The 21,277-nt window shown below is 28.9% G+C and overlaps 1 protein-coding gene across 1 annotated transcript; it reads right to left on the reverse strand.

The window, feature by feature from the left end:
• Window positions 1-482: 482 nt before the first annotated feature.
• Window positions 483-17,936, reverse strand: LOC113388171 (glutamate receptor ionotropic, kainate 3-like). The gene is made up of 14 exons (XM_026625573.1): window positions 17,877-17,936; window positions 15,060-15,339; window positions 14,762-14,910; window positions 14,517-14,694; window positions 13,757-13,953; window positions 13,420-13,641; window positions 13,147-13,353; window positions 12,423-12,507; window positions 12,070-12,346; window positions 4,038-4,236; window positions 3,758-3,980; window positions 3,199-3,314; window positions 2,575-2,727; window positions 483-713 (listed from the first exon to the last, which is right to left on the reverse strand). Exons 1-14 carry the CDS (start codon window positions 17,883-17,885, stop codon window positions 483-485), a joined length of 2,526 nt encoding a protein of 841 aa, XP_026481358.1. The 5' UTR covers window positions 17,886-17,936.
• Between the last annotated feature and the right edge of the window lie 3,341 nt (window positions 17,937-21,277).

The following is a 21,277-nucleotide window of genomic DNA, read 5'->3' on the forward strand; positions in this document are numbered from 1 at the left end:
AAACTTGAATAAGATTATGTTGAAAAATAAATTGCTACATTTTTATGAAAATTTTATCTATTAGCAGATTAAACCTTTGTTGAATGTCTTACGTATATGGTTTCAAAAAGGTCTATAAAATAGAATATAAATCATTTAAATTCTTGATTTGAACCCGATTTTGTATAAAAACAGCTCCCTGACTTTTGCATTTTATTGTAATTTATTTATTAACGCTTTCTCCATCCCTAAACTTCAATTATATAATATGCAGCATATTAAAAAGTTCTTGGCAATAAATATTAATTTAAATCATATTTAAAATTATTTCAATTATATATTAAAAACTATTTTTATTTGAATAAATGAAAACGTGTGCACATAATTTACTACAAACACTTTTAATCACAGAAAGCCACGTGAAAATGTCTTTACAAAAGTCTTATATTATTTGTATAATATATATAATGAATCATACCAAATTGTCAATGTCAGATTAGTTGTTAGTTCCGCAACTTATCATTATCCACAGAAAATCCGTAAGGCAACGCGTTCAGTCGATCTCGAACGTTTCCTTTGGGGCTGTGATATTCTATCGACTCTATGGAATCGGCTTCCATGTCGGAATCTGATCTCGAATTAGAAGATGAAGATCGGTGTCGAACAGGTTTCGTTTTTCCACTGCACTTTAATACGAAACGAAAATCTGCCTTCACTTCTTCTTTAAAAGAAACCTGGGGAAAATAACACAATTAATTGGATTTTGAATTGATATATTTGAAATCAGAGCCTGTTAAGAAATATTATTGCTACTAATTTTCAACATTCCGAAGAAGTTATTGTTTTCCGATTTGCTCGATTTATGTTTTTTCGACGTTCCATGTCATATGAAATCGAATGAAAAATGGTATACTTGTGTGTATGTATGGATTAATGTGTGCATGTGATCCGATTTTTGAGCTTTTGTCGACGTTTTCTCAAAACCGAGTGAACCGATTTTAAAAATTTAGTAGCCATTCGATGTATCCCGTGTTCTTGTAATTAACTGTTGAAAATTTTGTTTTCGATGATTTTTCTGATTTTTATTGAACGATAAGTATCATGGTCTTATAGATAATACAAAAATATTACGGCCCTATGACAAGTCGTTCAATTAAAAAAAAATCATCAAAATTTGGAAAAATTAGCGGCGTTTTTTGACGCTTGTTAAAATTAAACATTTTACTTGATATGACGATATAGTACCTGATCTTAATAAACTTACTAAACCATTATAATCATCAGGAAACTAGTTCAATTTTTAAAAAATATTGAGTTTTGAACATTTGCTTTTAGAAAATACTCCAAGCTGTATAGACACGTGTTCGATTTTCAATAATTCGTAATAAATCCACTCGGAACACTTATAAATCATTCATAAAATAAGTTATTTATTATTGATTAAGTCGATTATTTACACATATCGGAAAGTTTATGTAACTTGCCTTAAAGCAAAATACCACTTGCAACTAGTTACTTATTTATTTTTAAAACTTGTTAAATAACACAGGTGCACGAAATGAAAAACATTGTCTGTATTAGGTGTGGCACATATGTTTTATCCTAACAGATAAAAATAGAGAAACATTTTAAAACGACAAAATCTCCGATCTAAAAAGTTTACTACATGATAGGTAATTAAAATTGTATGATTTCTGTCATTTCCCGGTCTATTCTTTCCATACATTACAGTGCAACGAATTTATAAAACGCAGAACTGTGTGACGGATAGAATTTGCCAACACACTTTAGTTTTTTTTTTAGAAAAAGGGCCTCTCAACGTCAACCGATTTTAAATTAATAGTATTAAAATTAGGGCATATATATGTTATTATTTTTGACTGTGGTCCTAGAAATGTTATTCACGGTTACGGTTCCAAAGCTTAAATGAACAAAATTAATGGAAGTTGACCACAATAACCAGAAAATGGTCATAATTTTACCATAAGTCCAGGTTGCACTTAATGCTCATAAATTTCAAACAACGTGAGATATTTTTTTTACAAATTTTTTTCGGGACAGTTAAGATCAATAGTATCACCCCATTTCAGCTTGACGTCAAGGTCTGGGACCCCCTGTATATGAACCTCAATATTTGTTTATTTGAACTTTAGTTGTGAATCTTAGTAATCATGATATATGGACCGATTCCGCCGCATAACAGACCAATGTTATGGCAAGGCTATATTATGAAGAACTTTCCATACTGATTCGTTCTAAATATTGATAAAAGCCATGTGGTTACTGTGCAGTCGGACGTTTTTCTTGGATTTTCACAAATGTCAAAAAAAACGATCTTGGATAATAGGGTCTTTCTGACCCAGCTTCATAACATACAAGTTACATTGCAGTTTATGTGTAAAATGTCAGAAAGCACAGCAAATACTTGATATTTTGACAGTGTTCAGTATAATTCTGTAGCATAATGTATGGAAATTGGTCTGTTATGCGGCAGAATCTGCCCAATAATTATGATAAAGAAGTACAATAACAGAAATAAGCTTAATAGTAAATCTATTCTACCATTAAATAAATATTGAATTTACAAATTCTTACATTGTGTTTTCGGGCGCGCCTCATGGCATCAGTCAGGCCCTCAAATACATTTACTACAAACGCTCCAATACTTCCAAGTACTAAAACTGCAAAAACTCCACCAACATTAGGAAGACCAAGTTCATCTGCTTTATCTTTATCCATTGCTCCACTCTTAAAAATTAAGTAAAAATAATCAATTAAGAATGTCCATAGTTACAGAAAAATTATGAAAGTACATACGACGTGTAAAACTATTATGTTGCCATTGATGATCCGAAATAAGTAAGATATTTATAACAAAAATTGATGAAGTTATTAGGCTTCTATAATATAGTAGACAAAATATATTTGATCTACAAATTAGTATTTGATCTATATTTATTATTGTGCAACTCATTGTGCTATATAAATTTGTGCAAGCAACTTGTTGATAAAACAACTTTTCCTAATAATGTATTTTCCTATGCTATAATTATTTAACTCATGGCATCTGCTTCAAATGGTTAACAGGTACTTTTTCTTGTCGAACGCATTATTATTAGGGATTTTATTTTTTTAATATATTTGTAGATCATTGATAGCATTTATTAAAGATTATATTATATTATATGAAATATAAAATGAAGAAAGATTCTAACATACAGAGCATGCACCTCCACCACGTTTTTCCTTCCACCACTTGATCTTCATTGCTGCAAGTTTACCTTGTTCTTGCAACTGAAGAACTGCGGTACTAAGAGCATCTCTATACGGAGAAACTGAAAAAAAATACACAGTTTTAATTACTTTATGATAATTATCTACATATTTTTTAGAAATGTTTCTAAGTCTAATGAAAAACACTTAAGAAAGCATCTAGATAGAAAGTGATAGAATTTATTGGGAATAGATTATCAATTTTTTTCTAACATCTAGTAAATATTGAGGTACTGCCATTAAAATATCATAATTATATTTTTTTATTTACTCAATAAAAATTTAAGAAATTTGTTCCTTACTGGTTCAATTAAAAAAATTCAAAATTCTAGGAAGACAATTTAAAAAATTGCTAAACACCAATTCTTATTAACAAAGTATTTTATTTAAATATATCGATAAGATTTTAAAACTTTTCTTAGGGCAATGTTATTTATATCTATATGAATTATTTTTTTTATAAATGATAGAATTATAAGCAACTAAATTTTATTAAATCGCATACATTTTCTCATGGCGATTGCATATCCCTTATCATCCAGAAGTCCTCCTACTGCCGTAATATCGCATTCCCTCTCCGCCATGTAATCAATCGAAGTTGACTCCATGAGAAATGCATAATTCTCATTTTTCACACGAGCAACTCCTTCGGGATTCGAGGAAGTCAGCATATCGGGATTATCCATCATGTATTGGTACATTTTCTGATACGTCGGATATTCTGCATCCTGTAACAATAATACATTTATAAACCATGATTAAGTAATCATATTATTTACACTTACTTTAAAAAAACTGATTGTGGATCCATCGCGTTTGGCACCGTATTTTATAGTTTTCTGATTTGCTAAATCTTCTGCACTATTAATTGGAGAAGATACTGATTCCACTGTTAAGAAAGCGGCTAAGTTGGCAGTGTAAGATGATACCATAATTAGAGTAAAAAACCACCAAATACTGGCCACCATTCTTGTAGACGCAGCTCTGGTAAAGGATAAATTATAACAAATATGAATGATAAAACTTGAAGTTATATTATAGTTACGGGATCCATCCCGCTGACATAGCTTATATCTAGCCACAAGATCCTCCTTGCTGATAAAGCATATTTTAACTATATAAGTAGCAAGATCTCTACATTCGTGGAGGATAATCTTTGCCAGTGCTTACACCAGTCCAGTTATATAATTTTAATTCATTATATCATTATATTGTAAAATTCAGTTATTTTATATATTTTATTGTAATTTTAAGAAATAAAGTTTTTTTTTATTTTATTCTCGAACAACGAGTATAAAATTGGCGCAGTCGGTAGGATTGAATTCGGGATCGTCTATCGCAGATATCCATTGATTTCAATCATTTAGAATTCAGAACCAATAATTAGTAAAAGTGATAGAAGAATCGATAGGATTGAATTCGGGATCGTCTATCGCAGATATCCATTGATTTCAATCATTTAGAATTCAGAACCAATAATTAGTAAAAGTGATAGAAAAATCAATAGGATTGAATTTGGAAAGGTCTATCGCAGGATTTCCAATCAATTCAAAGGTGATTGTAGTTCATAGTGTGCAAAAGTGCAAGTGAAAAAAATATATATTGTGTGAAAAAGTGCGAAGAGGAAATTCGCCGAAACATCTGGAACTGGTGAGTGAAAATTTTAATTGATAGTAAAATTGCCATCCTCCCTTATCCTTCAATCGCTGGAGATAAGAAAGCAATTTTTACAGTTTAAATTTTCTTAATTAATTAATTGATTAAATAATATATATACAAATTTATTTTATTTTTGCATTCCATTGAAACATAATTCCACGTACGCGAATTAGTTTATGGAAATTGGTATTGATTTTATAGAGAACTTAGCAAACTCATTAGCAAATATGTCCCTTCAAAACATTCCCAAATTTGATCATATATTGATCGACGCTATTCCAACATTTGGCGGTAACCCCGCAGAACTAAATTCATTTATTTCAAGAGTTAGGGAAATCAAGAATAGATATCATGACAGTAGTAATCCGACTTGTATACAAAACGAAATTATTAGGAGCGCAGTTTTTTCGAAACTATATGACAATGCTAAATATGCTATAGAAATTGCCAATGCTAGAGAAATAGATGATATAGTTAGGGTACTAATATCAAAATTTTCAGACCGTAGAGATGATATATCTTTAACTTTTGATCTCCATCATATGAGACAATTACCAAATGAAACCGTTTATCAGTTCTATGAAAGATTTCAAAATTTGATTACAATTTATAATAATTATATATACTTACACCTTACAAACAAAGAAATCATCCTAGATAGATGCAACAACTTCCAAAAAAGTGCCTTGGCCGTATTCATAGCACATGTTAAACAGCCATACAGTTCACTTCTCAGAAATCGTAACGTTTCGTCATTAGAAGAAGCTTTAAGGATTATAGAAAAGGACGACTATGTTAGTAGTGTTAGAGATGACTCAGACCATTTTAGATACAATAGTAAAAGAAATAGTAAACCACAAAGTTATCAGAAAAACGTCCCAATTTTGCACTTCCTAGAAATTCAAATACGGCAATTCCAAATTATAAGAGACAACATCATTTCCAACCGCATTTTTATAATCCACAAATGTCCCAACCAAATAATTTCCAAACAAATAACTTCCAACCAAATAGCTTCCAATCAAATAACTTTCAAACAAACCAAATGACTCAACAACCATTAAGACCTAACCAACAAAATTCCCCATTTCCAAATCAAACGAACAATACAACAAAAGGTTCTGACTGGACACCTATGAGTGGTGTATCAACTATTAATTCCGCAAATAACAAACAACGACATAACAGACTCTACAATTTAGAAAACATTGATTTAGAACAAGATTCATACTCTGACGAACCACATGTGGATTTTCAAACGGACGAACAACGACAAAATCAAACATAGTTGAATTTCACAGTTTTCAAAATTATTCTCTTCCTTATATTCAAATAAGAAATCCAGACCTAAAAATTTTAATTGATTCAGGCTCAACGAAATCATTTATTTGCCCAGAGATTGCTAATAGATATTTCAAAAGTTCCATTTATTTTGACCCCTGTACAATAAAAACAGCTCTATCAACCACACAGAAAATTTTGCATGCAACATCCCAAGCTTCAGTGAATTCCAAAATAATGAAAATCTTTCATTCCATTTATTTAAGTTTCACGAAACCTTCAATGGGTTGTTAGGAATTGATAACCTTAAAAAATTGAAGGCGCTCATTGATTTTAATAATGAATTGTTAGTATTACCTAATACTAATTTAAATTTACATTATTTGAAAAGTCCAAAAAAATACTTTTTAGTCAACAGATACCAGAAAGATGCATTCAAAAATGTAAAGTCCCAGTTAACATTAAAGAAGGTGAAATTCTAATTACAAGGCAAAATTTTCCAAATTGTTTCATTCCAGATACCGTAACATTAGCAAAAAACAATGAAGCCATAGTTGAAATTCATAACCTAACAGAGAACGAAATTAATTTAACATTAACCAAACCTTTACAAGTAGAACTCACAAACGAAATAGAATTTTATAATTTTTGTACAGACAAATCTGACTCAAATATAGATTTTTCGGATATTGAGAACCTAATACGGACTGACCACATGAATTTCGAAGAGAAAAATGCTATTTTAAGAATTTGCAAAAAATATAAAGACACTTTTCATAAACCAGATGACAAACTGACTTTTACAAACCAGGTTAAACATAAGATACGCACAACCGACGAAATTCCTGTCTACACCAAATCCTATAGATACCCAATAATCCACAGAGAAGAAGTCCAACGCCAAATTAATGAAATGCTTGACCAACAGATTATTAGACATAGCAATTCACCCTGGTCCTCTCCCATTTGGGTCGTTCCCAAAAACTTGACGCATCCGGAAACGTAAATGGAGAATAGTTGTTGATTACCGCAAAGTTAATGACAAGACAATAGATGACAAATACCCTCTCCCAAATATTTCAGACGTTCTAGACAAACTAGGTAGATGTTATTATTTCTCAACTATCGATTTAGCTTCTGGATTCCACCAAATTGAAATGCACGAAGACGATATTGAAAAAACAGCTTTCAGTACAGATGACGGACATTACGAATTTTTACGCATGCCTTTTGGTTTAAAGAATTCCCCAGCCACCTTCCAACGTGTAATAAATAATATCCTTAGAGATTATATTGGCAAAATTTGTTTAGTTTATCTTGATGATATAATAATTTATTCAGTATCACTTAGTGAACATATAGATAGTTTGACTAAAATTTTTCAAAGACTCCGAGAAACCAATTTTAAAATTCAACCAGATAAATCTGAATTTCTCAAAAAGGAAACAGCATTTTTAGGCCATATCATTACACCAGACGGAATCAAACCTAACCCAGATAAAATCCAAGCTATCCTAAATTTTCCAATACCTAAGACTCCAAAACAAATAAAAGGCTTCCTTGGACTATTAGGCTATTACAGACGATTTATAAAAGACTTTGCTAAATTAACCAAACCGCTTACCAAATGTTTAAAAAAAGATGTAAAAATTGATTTGAATCCTGAATACATTCAATGTTTCGAGACTTGTAAAAATTTGTTAATTAATGATCCTATCTTACAATATCCTGATTTTTCCAAACCTTTTATCTTAACAACTGACGCTAGCCAATTTGCTATTGGTGCTGTTTTATCACAAGGTGAAATAGGAAAAGACAAACCGATCGCATATGCTTCAAGAACATTAAATGATGCCGAAATAAATTATAGTACCGTAGAAAGAGAACTTCTAGCTATAGTTTGGGCCGTCAGACATTTCAGACCTTATTTATATGGAACTAAATTTAAAATTATTACCGATCATAAACCTTTATCTTGGTTATTTTCACTGAAAAATGCAAACACTAGATTAGTTAGATGGAGGTTGCAACTAGAAGAATTCGATTATGAAATTTGTTATAAAAAGGGCTCCTTAAATACTAATGCAGACGCACTTTCTCGTATTAAATTAGATAATGATAACGACGAATTAAATTTTAATGAAATTATTGATTTTGACACTGATATGCAGTCAATTATAGCACAAGCCGAGATTTCTGAATTACCTGATGTAGATGAATTAGATTCAATTGTAAATGAAATACTTGCCGAACAAGTCCCAGATGATATTAATGTAGATGATAATAATACAGTCCACACGTCACACGAAAATCCTATTCTAGAAATCCCTATATCTTCAAAACCAATAAATTATTATGATAATCAAATTTTTATTAAAATTGTAGATACACTTTCAAGTAAACCAAAAACACAGAAAATATTTAATAAAAATAGATTAATAGTTGAAATAAATCGAAGAGAAATATCAAAAGAATTGATCAATATTTTTAAAGAATATACCACTAGTAATAAGTCTTTTGCGTTGTATGTCAACGATAGCGAATATATTGCTGACATTACAAACATTTTAACTTCTACTTTCACTTATTCAGCATTTAAATTAGTTATATGTAATGATTTTAAAGAAGATATTATTGATGTAAATAAACAAAAATTAATAGTAAAAACAATTCACGAAGATTGTTCTAACCATCGAGGAATTAACGAGAACGAATCACGTATTAGACAAAAATATTATTGGCCAACAATTCGTAATGATATTACTACTTATATTAATAATTGTACATTATGTTCTACTGAAAAATACGACAGAAATCCCACCAAAACAAAAATTTTCTATTTCCCCTACAGCTTCGAAACCATTTCAAATTTTACATTTAGACATTCTTACAATTAGTAAACAAAAACTTGTCACAATCATTGATACATTTTCTAAATATGCGCAAGCATATCCTATTGCTTCTAATATAACGCAAAATATAATTAGAGTTCTAATGTTATTTATTTCTCATTTTGGTGTTCCTGATACTTTAATTATGGACAATGGTCCTGATCTAAAATCTTCAGCCTTACAAGAATATTTGAAATGCATAAAATTAATATTCACTACATAACTCCTTTACATCCAAATTCAAATGGACCTATTGAACGATTTCATTCTACTATTCTAGAACATATACGTATTCTCAAACGCGAAAATAATAATCTTAGTATTCTTGACATTATCCCTTATGCTATTAATGGTTATAATAGTTCTATACATTCAGTGACAAAATTAAAACCATTTGACATTATTTCAGGTCATCTCTCTACGAGATCTCCTTTTGACATAGACATAGAAACAGAAATTCTTACAAATTATTTAGAAGACCACAAACAACGAACAAAGTTAATGTATGAGAAAATTTTTGAAAAGAATTATAGCAACAAAGACAAAACAATATCGAAACATAACGAAACAAGACATGATCCTTTGCAATACGACGAAAACACACGTGCATATTTAAAATCAAACCCGCGAGACAAAACCGCTTCACGTTACAAACAGATACAAGTACAGAAAGATCTAGGAAATACAATTCTTACTGACAAGAATATTACGATACACAAACAAGAACTCAAACGTCCAAAAACTAATACTCAGCAAATCCCACGTGAACAAGATGTTGTTGTTTCAACTAATAATATTACACCTAGTACTAGCAACAAACAGTGATCAAATTTTTCTTCAAGAATTAAATACAACTGGAATTTTACCTTTTGAATTAGGAAATGCAAAGTTAATCGAAAAATATCATATTTTTATTCATTATGTTAATACAGATTTGATTAAACAACAGATTACTAATTTGGTTACAGATTTTGATACACTTTTATCTATTTTAAATAATAAACATAACGATTATTTGAAAGATTAGATTCATACATTTCTTTGACAAATACTATGATTAATGTTATTAAAGATAAATATAATATTATTAGACCGGTTAGAAGAATTAAAAGAGGACTTATTAACGGACTAGGTAGCATAATTAAGGAAATTACAGGGAATTTAGATGCACAAGATGCCAAAAAGTACGATGACGCTATACGTATATTAGAAACTAACGATGAAATTTATGCAAAAACATTGAATAAACAAATGACATTAAACAATAAGTTAATTGAATATTTTAATGAAACAATTATTAATATTAGAGAAAATGATGTAATATTAAATAAGAAATTGAATGATATCAATGATTATCTAAAATTCGGTAGTTTTAGTCATAATGAATATTTTATAGCTAAAGATAGTTTAGAACAAATTAATTATAGTTTAGTTATTTTAACAAATATTTTAAACGATTTAGAAATATCATTAGATTTAGCTAAGATGAATTTAGTTCATAACTCAGTAATTAAATTAGATGATTTGAATTTTATGATTAATACTGTAAAGAATTTATACAATGTAGAGTCATTACCATTTCCCATAGACGATAGTAATCTACACAAATATTATAATTTACTTAATATTCAATATTATTATACAGACGAAAAAATTGTTTTTCTTATCAAATTTCCTATCACTCTACCCGAAACCTATAAACATTATAAATTGTTTCCAATTCCAAATACCGAAAATAGAGTCATTATTCCACCTAAACCTTTCCTTACAATTGGCAACAATAACTATCAATTTGACGATACAAATTGCAAAGAAGTTTCAGAAAAATATTTTTGCAATATTAGACACATATTATCAAATGACGAAGAATGTATCATAAAACTATTACAACTAGATAACACTCACATCAAAACATGCAATGAAATTCAAGTCAACATTACACACAATATTATAGAGAAAATAAATAACGCACACTATATTCTTTTACTAAGCACACAATCAAGAATCGATATGATTTGCAATCATCAAGAAGAAACTAAGTTTATTAAAGGAATTTTTCTTTTAAAACTCCCACACTTATGTAAATTCAGCATTGACAAGAAAAACTATTACAATCAAGAGTCGTCTATAGAAGGAAAAGCAATTATTTTACCAAGATTGAATTTCAACTACAACATTTCAAAATCATCAGAACCAATTGCAATCAAGTCAATTCAAGTAAATGAGCTATCTAAAATTAAAGAAGATCAAGAACAAATTAATAAACTCTATGCAAGGAAGACTGGAATTAACAACAACAGCATCGTGTCAATTATCATGTATATAATACTTATAACTATCATTATTTATATTCTGTTCAAGTATTGCAGACAAAGATACAACAAAAAGAAATTACAAATTACTCCAGAAGTAGAGACACCCCAAGAACAAGAAGGCCACAACCAACCACCAACCTGCACCCCGAGGTTTTTCATCTAGGGCCGGAGGAGTTACGGGATCCATCCCGCTGACATAGCTTATATCTAGCCACAAGATCCTCCTTGCTGATAAAGCATATTTTAACTATATAAGTAGCAAGATCTCTACATTCGTGGAGGATAATCTTTGCCAGTGCTTACACCAGTCCAGTTATATAATTTTAATTCATTATATCATTATATTGTAAAATTCAGTTATTTTATATATTTTATTGTAATTTTAAGAAATAAAGTTTTTTTTTATTTTATTCTCGAACAACGAGTATAAAATTTTATATGTGCTTTGATTATATCAGGATCAGAACACTAATCTTGCACTGATGCAAAATGATATGAGTAAAGAGTAAATACAATCTAAAGTTTTTTTGGACATGCTTTTTAAATTACAAAAATTTTACTATTTATCTGATGCAAGACAATTTATATATTATTTTCTTGATTGAATTTCAAAAAAATTGGATAATCAGTTGTTAACTGGATAAAGTAATATTTCTACATCACTTATTTACCTTGGAGCAATTTCAGATCCTTGCTGCAGAAGAGATCCTATCGTAAACCAAAACGAGTTTTTCAAACTGAATTGATTATAGAGCAATGCAGGCTCTTCAATACAAGGAAATGGGTTTTCCCATTCTGCAGGCGATAATCTTCCTAACATGAAAAATAATAATGAAACGCCAACGTAAGCTGCCCCCAAATAGAGCCACACTTCTTTGGAAAATGGTGACATGAAGGAAAAGAGTGATGGTGGTTCTCGTCTTGGTTTCTTATATAATATTTGAATACCTTAGAGATAAAAGTAAGAAAACAAAAATAAACAAATTGTCATAAAACAATTATATCATTCGCAAACAATACTTACCTAAATTCATAAAAGGCATAGTAAAATCTACTGCACTATCTCGGTCAGATGTGACAGTCAAATCTGTTATTGCCAAATCAGCTCTCTAAAATACAAAATTTTAAAATGATTCCATAAATATTAATTTGCATTTTAGTGTTTATATTTGCTCTTTGAAAATGCCATCAATATTTTAAGATTTTCGTTAAAAACATGAAACAAAAAACATTTGTTTTATTATTTTCATTATAAGCATTTGCGGGGGACTGGGTAAAATATTCTTTCGATTCAGGCATTTTTCATTAAGTCAAGATTTGTACGACGGTGCAACTTTAAAATGTTTATTTATCTATGTCGATTTCCTTATTGATACCAATACGCATACAACGACAAATCTCTATTCACATACGTGACGACTAATCACAATCGACCCGTATATAAATGATATCATTGAAAGCAAATGATTGTTACTCGACTCTTATCTTATCTGCCGTAAAGCACTTCCATTGCATTTGTACGGATTTACACCCTAGTCGCGCCTAAAGAAGTTTTACTTCAAAAAAAAAAAAAAAGATCAGATAGCTTTTTACCAAAATACATACATTTATTCAAATTTTCGGTGTCAAACAATTCAGAATAATTTGAAACGTTCAGAAAATGTAAAATTAGCAAATCAATTTTTTTGGCTGCATCAAAATTTTCCTTTAGGGTGTTAAAAATAATTGCAATTCATGTAAATACTTACATATTCCAGTAGTTCTTTCATCATGCCATTCCACTCGCCAGTTTGTCTATTAAGAGAACCATATACCCCATCTTCTTGAATATGAAAAGTATAGTTGAAACCAAGCATTTTAGATAGCTCATCAATCAATTCTATTCCAAATCCTTCAAATCGATCATTTCCATTTAATTTTACACTAGAATCTTTCAACATACCATAAGGAGGACTCTAAAATGAGGCAATTATGATAAACATTGCAACAAACTTTTGCTCAAATTTCATTACACTACTTACAATAGCTGTAAGAACGATGAATGATTTATTTCTCAAACTAAAATCGTCACCATATTCTAGTGGTGTTTCATATTCTCGAGTAATATTTAGTCCTTCAGTAGAATTCCAACTGCCTATTTTTACCAGACCGGCTGATCCTAATTCGACTACGTCTAGTAGGAAATCCTTCCGAAATCCTTCGTGATCGAATTTTATGGTTCTTGTTAAACCAATTGCTTGATTCTGAAATTAGTAATAAATTGAGAATAAAATACAAAAAATTATTGGTAATCAAATTAATTATATGCATGAAGATTGATGAAGTTAAAAGCCAATCTTGTAATAAATAATTGCTCACTAATTTCATGTATGTAATCAAATTAGATCCTTTTTCCCAGACATCATCATACATAAAACATTCCAAAGGTCTAGATGTAATTGTTAGAGATTTATTCAACTGTTTGAGTCCAACTGCAAACAGAATCACCGAATCGTACAAAAGAGCAGCATCTGATCGTAGATTCTTGGCCATTAATGATTCTGGCAAAACTTTACCTAAAAGAGAATATATATTTTATCAGAAACATATGAGTGAATATTAGAATAATATTGATACACCAAAAAATAATTTTAAATTGTCTTTCAAACCCTCTTCTAACATTTTGATTAGTAAGTTGTAAAATTTTGTTTTATTATTTTCACCAATTTTTACACTAACATTTTACAACAAAATCAATCAAACTTTCACATCCTCGTGCTCTTTTATCATTGAAATAATAAAATAGAAATTGTTCAGATGGATAAAATAAAATGAAAAGATATTGCCTGTAAAGTTGCAAAAGCAGGATACTATTTTCCTACAAAAAGTATAAAAGATGTTATACATAAAATTCAAAATATTTTTCTATCACAAAGTGATAGTTTTCTATGTATTTTCTACTTATGCCTTCAAAATTTTGGCTACAATATTTTTAATAATTAATCATATTAAAAGTATGCTTATACATTATATTAAATATCCTGGATAAAAGTTATTTTGTCAAAACTCATAAGTTAGCAATGATGTATTTATTGGTAATTTTCACATCATCATAAACTAGTGTATATAGTACACTTACCTCTTCTTTCTTCATGAAGCATCCAATTTCTAATAGTGAAATTAACAACAGGATCATCAGGATCTACAATTCTCACACCCGTTATATTAGTACCTCCATGTTGAAAAGGCTCTAAATCAATTGTGTGCAGATCTAAAGAAGTAATTATAAATTGGTGTTGGTCAGACATTAATCCTACCTAAATATATAAATATCATTATTATAATCAATCGCATAATTTATGATACAACAATAAATGAATTTACCTGTTGCGCTTGGATAAGTACTTCAGGTAATTTTTCTATGGAACAATCTAAGATCATATTTGTTTCTCCAGATTTTTTAACTCTTCTCAGAACTGGTCTGTAGATACCATTAAGCCCTAAATCAAGTTCTCGTACAGTTATTGTATGACCTGGGGTAAAAATAGTGGAATCAAGACATCATGCCAATTTATAGCAACTTAAACAATTTTAGAGTCTGCTATTGAGGTATTTAGTCGATTAGTGTTGAGATGGAGAAATAATGCAAAATAAAGTATTGATACTACAACTTGATATTTACCATCTCTATCATAATATTTGAGTAGATCCGCCATCCTCGGCAACCATGATCCAGATTCATACAATATGGTAAAAGTTTTCCATCCTTTCTCTCTGACCAAGTCTACGAAAACTTTCACCAAAACTGAAGGATGAGGATGAACATTTACCATACAAGCCTGTCTTCGCTGATCTGGGTCCCAACGAGCAGTCATCAAAGGCATTTCCATTGTGTCACAAATGGACAAAACTGTAGATGAAGTTGACACGGATGCTGCATCAAATATGCCCATTATACCATTCTAGCAAAAATAGAAAAATATGTTACTCAAATTGTTCAGAATCAAATATAAAAAGTGATTATTGAATGATGAAACGAAATTTATTGATTACAATTTTTTTATTTATTGAAATTTGTACCACTAAATTACTATGAACTATATATTTTCTATATAGCTGTGTAAAGTTTTATACTGAATATGAATTATAAAATGTAGAAAATCCTACATGAATTATGAGAGATTTTTCTTTATATCCAAGAGTTGAGTCGATTTCAAGTATTAAAAGCTGTATGCTTAACTTTAAATAGCAACAACCAATATGATAATGAAAATTGAACGTATAAATTATATAAAAAATTATAATTTTGCCAGTACAGTGAACTCTTGCATCAAAATACAAAAAAAGTTGCAGAAAGTTGACCAAAAAGCATAATGATTTTTGAATGGTGTATTTTATATAAGTAAATGTGACTTCAGAAAACATTCAATGAGGAATTTTATACGTGTAAAATAAAAATTATGTATTTATTGATTGTCAGTATTATATATTATAATGTTAGACTGATAATTTGTTTTTTTTACTGAAATATGAAATAATATTTATATATCATTTGCTTTAAAAAAAATTAATTAGGTTGAGTACATTTTATACATCTATAAAAAATGTTTGAACCCCTTTTATTATTTCATCAAATTTTTGAGGAACAGAATCAATTTTTTCTTATGAGTTTAACAGATTTTTTGAATAGTTGAAATGATTTGCCTGGAAAACACATGAGCCATCTATTCAGAACATAGCGCACTCTCATTTTCAAGAGAACTACCTACTTTATAGAATCGCCGATTCTGCACATATTACAGCAAATACGGCATTTTGACAGTATTTAGTACGATTTTGTATGAAAACTACCACGTAGAATAGCTTTGCCATAACATTAGTCTATTTTACGGCAAAATCGGCCCCTAAGTTGGGCTTCGTTAAGATATTCATGCTTAATACGATTTTTCACGTAATACGCTTCTTTACGCCTGTTGTTGCCCTTTGATATTAATTTATGTTTAAGCTCCGATTCATAAAAAAATCTTTTTAATGGGGATTAAGGAATGGATAACCATGCTTACATAACTTGATAATAAAAAAATTAACTAATTATGATAATGTAGTTTCATAATATCATAATATCGTACTCTAATTAAATAATTCAAAATCATATTTTATTAAACAATAACATCAATTATAAAGAAATTTGATAATGATAAATTAAAATAAAATGTTGTGAGTGAGTAAGATTTGAATTTAAAGGCAAATTTTTACATGTACGATTATTGGTAAGTACTCTCAAATAATTTGATCTAGTGTGTGCTAAATTATGTTGAATGCTATGTATAACCAAATTAATTTACATTATTACAAAAGGCGTATAAATTTATAAATAATACTTCTAGTTTATATTAACGCCTATAATTCTATTTATTAGATCAAATAAAAAAATCCAGAATTAAATTCACTGAGAACTTGAAGAATTGCAAATAATCTTCAAGTTCCAATGCATATACACCTATACCCCGTTTTACAAAAAAAATAGATTCCATAAAAAACCGCGTAACTCATAAATATTGCTATAAATAGCCCTCTTTGTCAGTTTTTAATTTGATGAATGACAAACACATTCAATGAGAAATAAATATTAATATATGTTATATCAAATTTAATAGCTTATGCACACATAAAATTTAGTTTTGATCATAAAACGGGGCATTGACATTTTATCTACATATTTCCATTATAGGCATAAAATATGCACCAACAGTTTGTAACTGTTACATACAATTTGCAGTATGTATTGTATTTTCACAATATAACAATGAAACGGTTATTGCAGATATATGTAAATTATAGTTTAGAGTTTATAGTTTTGTGTAAATGCAAAATAATAAATTTCGTTAAAAAAAGTTTTTCTCAAAAACCGCGGAAGATCGAAAATGTGTGAAACAAGTACAGTGAAAATATAAGCAGGGAGTAGGTGTAATTAATACAATATAATATTGGCCAAATGTGGTTAATATAATATTGTTTAAATGAAGTTAATATAATAATAGGTAGTACTGCTCAAAGGCAGGTTCGTGAGCTGAGTTAAACTCCAACGCAATTTAGGGAAGAAGTAGTGTGAAATTTTTTTTCCATTTCCATTTTAATTTAATCTATTTCCCACCGCAGTGCCCGAGATAGGCTAATTTTCAATTGGAATCACATTTTGATCTATATAATTAATATAATATTATATATTATACGTATATACATCGTCCGCTTATTAATAAGATTGCATTAGCGAGATGTAAATTAGGCAGATCTCGAAAGACCTATAAAAAGTTGGCCACTCAATTTCGTCACAAATTTTTATTATACTCAAGTTATTGAAGCTCAGTTCGAATGCTTATGTAGTACACTCATGAAAACGGTTTAAACTTAACCGCACCTTTTATTATTTTTTATTATGTTTCTTTTATATTTCTACGTTCTTTATTTTCTGAAAAAATACAAGATTTGTTGGCCAAACCTTCATCATTTGGCAAACTCCCAACGCTGCAGAGAGGTCATCTTGCGGCGGCACTTCCACAATCTGCGTCCGAAGTTTGTGCCGCGGCAAAGTCTTCCTCACCGAATTCACGTCGGCTGCAGCCAATCTGAAGACGGTCTGCAGGTCATCGCTGCCCTTGTCGAATACTCCACCTAGGATAAAGAATAATGTGAAAATTATAATTTATTTACGCCATAGCAATCTATTGCCTGATCAACCCATAGCGGCAAAAATATATTTTGAATATAACTCTGTATCAAACAAGTATTGTCTATGACTATGTATTGTCTTGCAATTTTTTCTTCTTTATACGTTGTTGATTATCTTATCATGGATTTAAAAAAAAAATACGAATATACAATTTTTTGGAAAACTGCTGATTGTTTTTCTTTTTTGTTACATATAAATCTTATTATTTTTAATTATATTCGTTACATTCGAAATGGGAAAAATTTGGAAATAATTACCCTTACGGTAGAAAACCATGTACGTAATTATATATAGTATCCCACATAATGCAATGAAAAAAATTCAAACTGTACTGTAAACTGTCATTTATTCATAAATTAACAAAAAAAAACTAGATTTTTATACTAAAAAAGCACATAACGCCAAACATGTAATCAAATTATAAAACTAGTAGTGTATGGCATCGTGCTTTAAGCAAATTGATGGAACTTTCCGAGAATAATTTAGTATTTTCAAATATACTATTATGAATACTGTAACTTATATATGTTTACAGAAAAAAAAGAAACAAAACTCAATCAATCAAATATAAAATGAAGGACACATTGTCTAATATTTTGTAATATTTTGTAACTGAATTACAAAGTTAAAATTATTTATGTCAAGTATATAAGTGAGCTTTAGAATTTTAGCCAGAATTCGAAGTAAAATCCGAATTATTTTCGATATTCAAAAATAAAAAAAAATTTGATTTTTTTTTCCAAAAGCAATTGTTTCGTCAACACACACAGAAAGTTTTTTAAATCATTCAAATCGAATGCTTAGTTCTCTCAAAAACTGCCATTTTTTGCAAATTTCGCTCGGTATCTCCTTAACGGCTGGACCCGCTTTTGCCAAAAACTAATCAGTACATCTCCCTATCAATAGGAATCGAATGTTTTTTCAAACAATTCAAATCGATTGACATACAAAATACACACACACATCCATATTTTCTGAGGTATGCCAAAATGAGTGTAACTGTATGAGAAACATTCGAAACGTGAAGAAATGCAAAAATTTTCATTTTTGAATTTCGGCTCATAACTATAACTTACCCTTCGGAAAGTTAAAATATGAACTACAATAAGACAATGATAAATAAAGCCATAAAAATAACTCACAGTCTTGCTTATTTTAACTAAACAAAAGGAGTCCAATACAAATCAAATAACCTACAAAAAAAATTTAAAATTGAATAATGCAAATTAAGAGGCAAAACGCTTGATCTCACAGCTAATACATTGATTTTTGACAGTTTGTTACTACCCATTTATATAGTGATAAACCCATAACATAGTATTATCATAACATTACAATTTTATCGGTGAATTGGCCCCTAATAGGTATGAATAACAGAAAAGAAACATGCGTAGCAATATTCATAAATAAGGAGATAAGATATAAGCACACATATTACTAAGAAACTATTTAATGAACTCCCAAAAGTTCAAATTGACTGAAGAAGAGTATAAATTTAAATATAAGAATAAAAATATTATAGAAAAACTTGACGCAAATAGATATTAGATCAATATAAGAATATGAAATAAAGAGAATATAAAACCTAACCTAGAAAACGCACAAACCTAAAAAAAAATCATATCTGCATTTTTCTGACGTGTCATGATAACACATACGTGAAGTTAGGTTTTCTGATCGCACATAAAATACATAGATTTTGACCGATTTTACTACCAAATTATTTTAAGGAAAGAAGAGAATTGGCCCCTCAATATATTAGAAAATTTGATTGAATAATATAAAAATGTAGATATAGCCATATTACTAATGACTGAGATATACGAAATATATATTATAATTAAAATAATTATAATTAGTATTTAAATAACACTTAAGAAGTTATACTGTACAACAGTACAGTTTATTATTAATATACTAAACATTCATCACTTAATATACAGACAATTAAAGTAATTATTATACTTATTTCATCCACTATAGTTAGTAAATTTATGTATATTTTTTTCAAGTTATTCATTAAAATCGTGTACATATATTGATTAGAATTTTACATGGATCAATTACCGAAACTTTAAAATTATCAGAATATTATAAAGCCTATAAGATTGCATATAGCAAATCATATTAAATAAAATTATACTAAGAATGAGTACAAACTTATTTTTGTACTCGGCAAATTGTCAATTATTTAATATTTTATGAGGATATAAAATGGTGAGAATGCTACTAAACTTATGTTTATGTAAATATCAATTTTATTAACAGAAATATTAATATAAACACATCTATATAAAAACGATCAGAGCTATATTTGTATATTATTAGTTTATCTTATACGACAGAATTATAATAAATATTTTTATCAGAAATAAACTTCAAAAAACTCATGGGAAACTGCATGCTTTACGAATATGTTTATATTTATATTTGTATATATGAAAAATGAAAATATTAAATAATTGCTTAACAAGCAATGTGTCGAAATTCAAGAAAGCCTTTTTCTCACTTCTTTTCTAGAATTAACCATCTAGTAAATATTTTCCAATATTTTGGAACCGTTTATATTGATTTTTTTTAAATAAAAGAATAAAAATAGTTTTAACTTATGTTTTTTAATTGAACAATCTATATGATAATAAATTTGAAAAACTTTTGAAAAATATAATACCATTTTATTTTATATATTCAAAGAAAATCTTACATATAAATGGCTTAAAAAATCATTGGTAAAAGTATGCCCTCAGATCTTAAGTATATTTTTGCTCTTGATCACAAATTTATGTTTTTCACCGCCCAAGAAAAAATCTAAGGTGTGCCTCATACTATAGACTACAAATTATAGGAATTACAGGAATTCATTTAATTCCATTCGAATCTTTTAAAACAATTTCAAAATTTCCTATGACATGTCTTTTCTATTTTATGAGGTATCCTCTTCCAAGAACACATAGCATTGTTCTATATTTAAATAGACCACTATTAAGTAAACACATAAGAAACATCATTAATTCCACGAAGTGTGCCTTGCCAAATTATAAATCCTGCTTATGAGAATTGTGTTAAAACAACACAATGCAATATTTAACCTCAATTATTGACTTAAATAAGTTCTTATTGAATTTATCGCAGGGTTTGTCGAAGTAATAAAGTTTTTGCATATTATTCTG

The sequence above is a fragment of the Ctenocephalides felis genome, unplaced genomic scaffold, assembly GCF_003426905.1.
Source record: "Ctenocephalides felis isolate EL2017-DRISC unplaced genomic scaffold, ASM342690v1 CF-g0.4_SCAFFOLD_03572, whole genome shotgun sequence".
Lineage (NCBI taxonomy): Eukaryota > Metazoa > Arthropoda > Insecta > Siphonaptera > Pulicidae > Ctenocephalides > Ctenocephalides felis.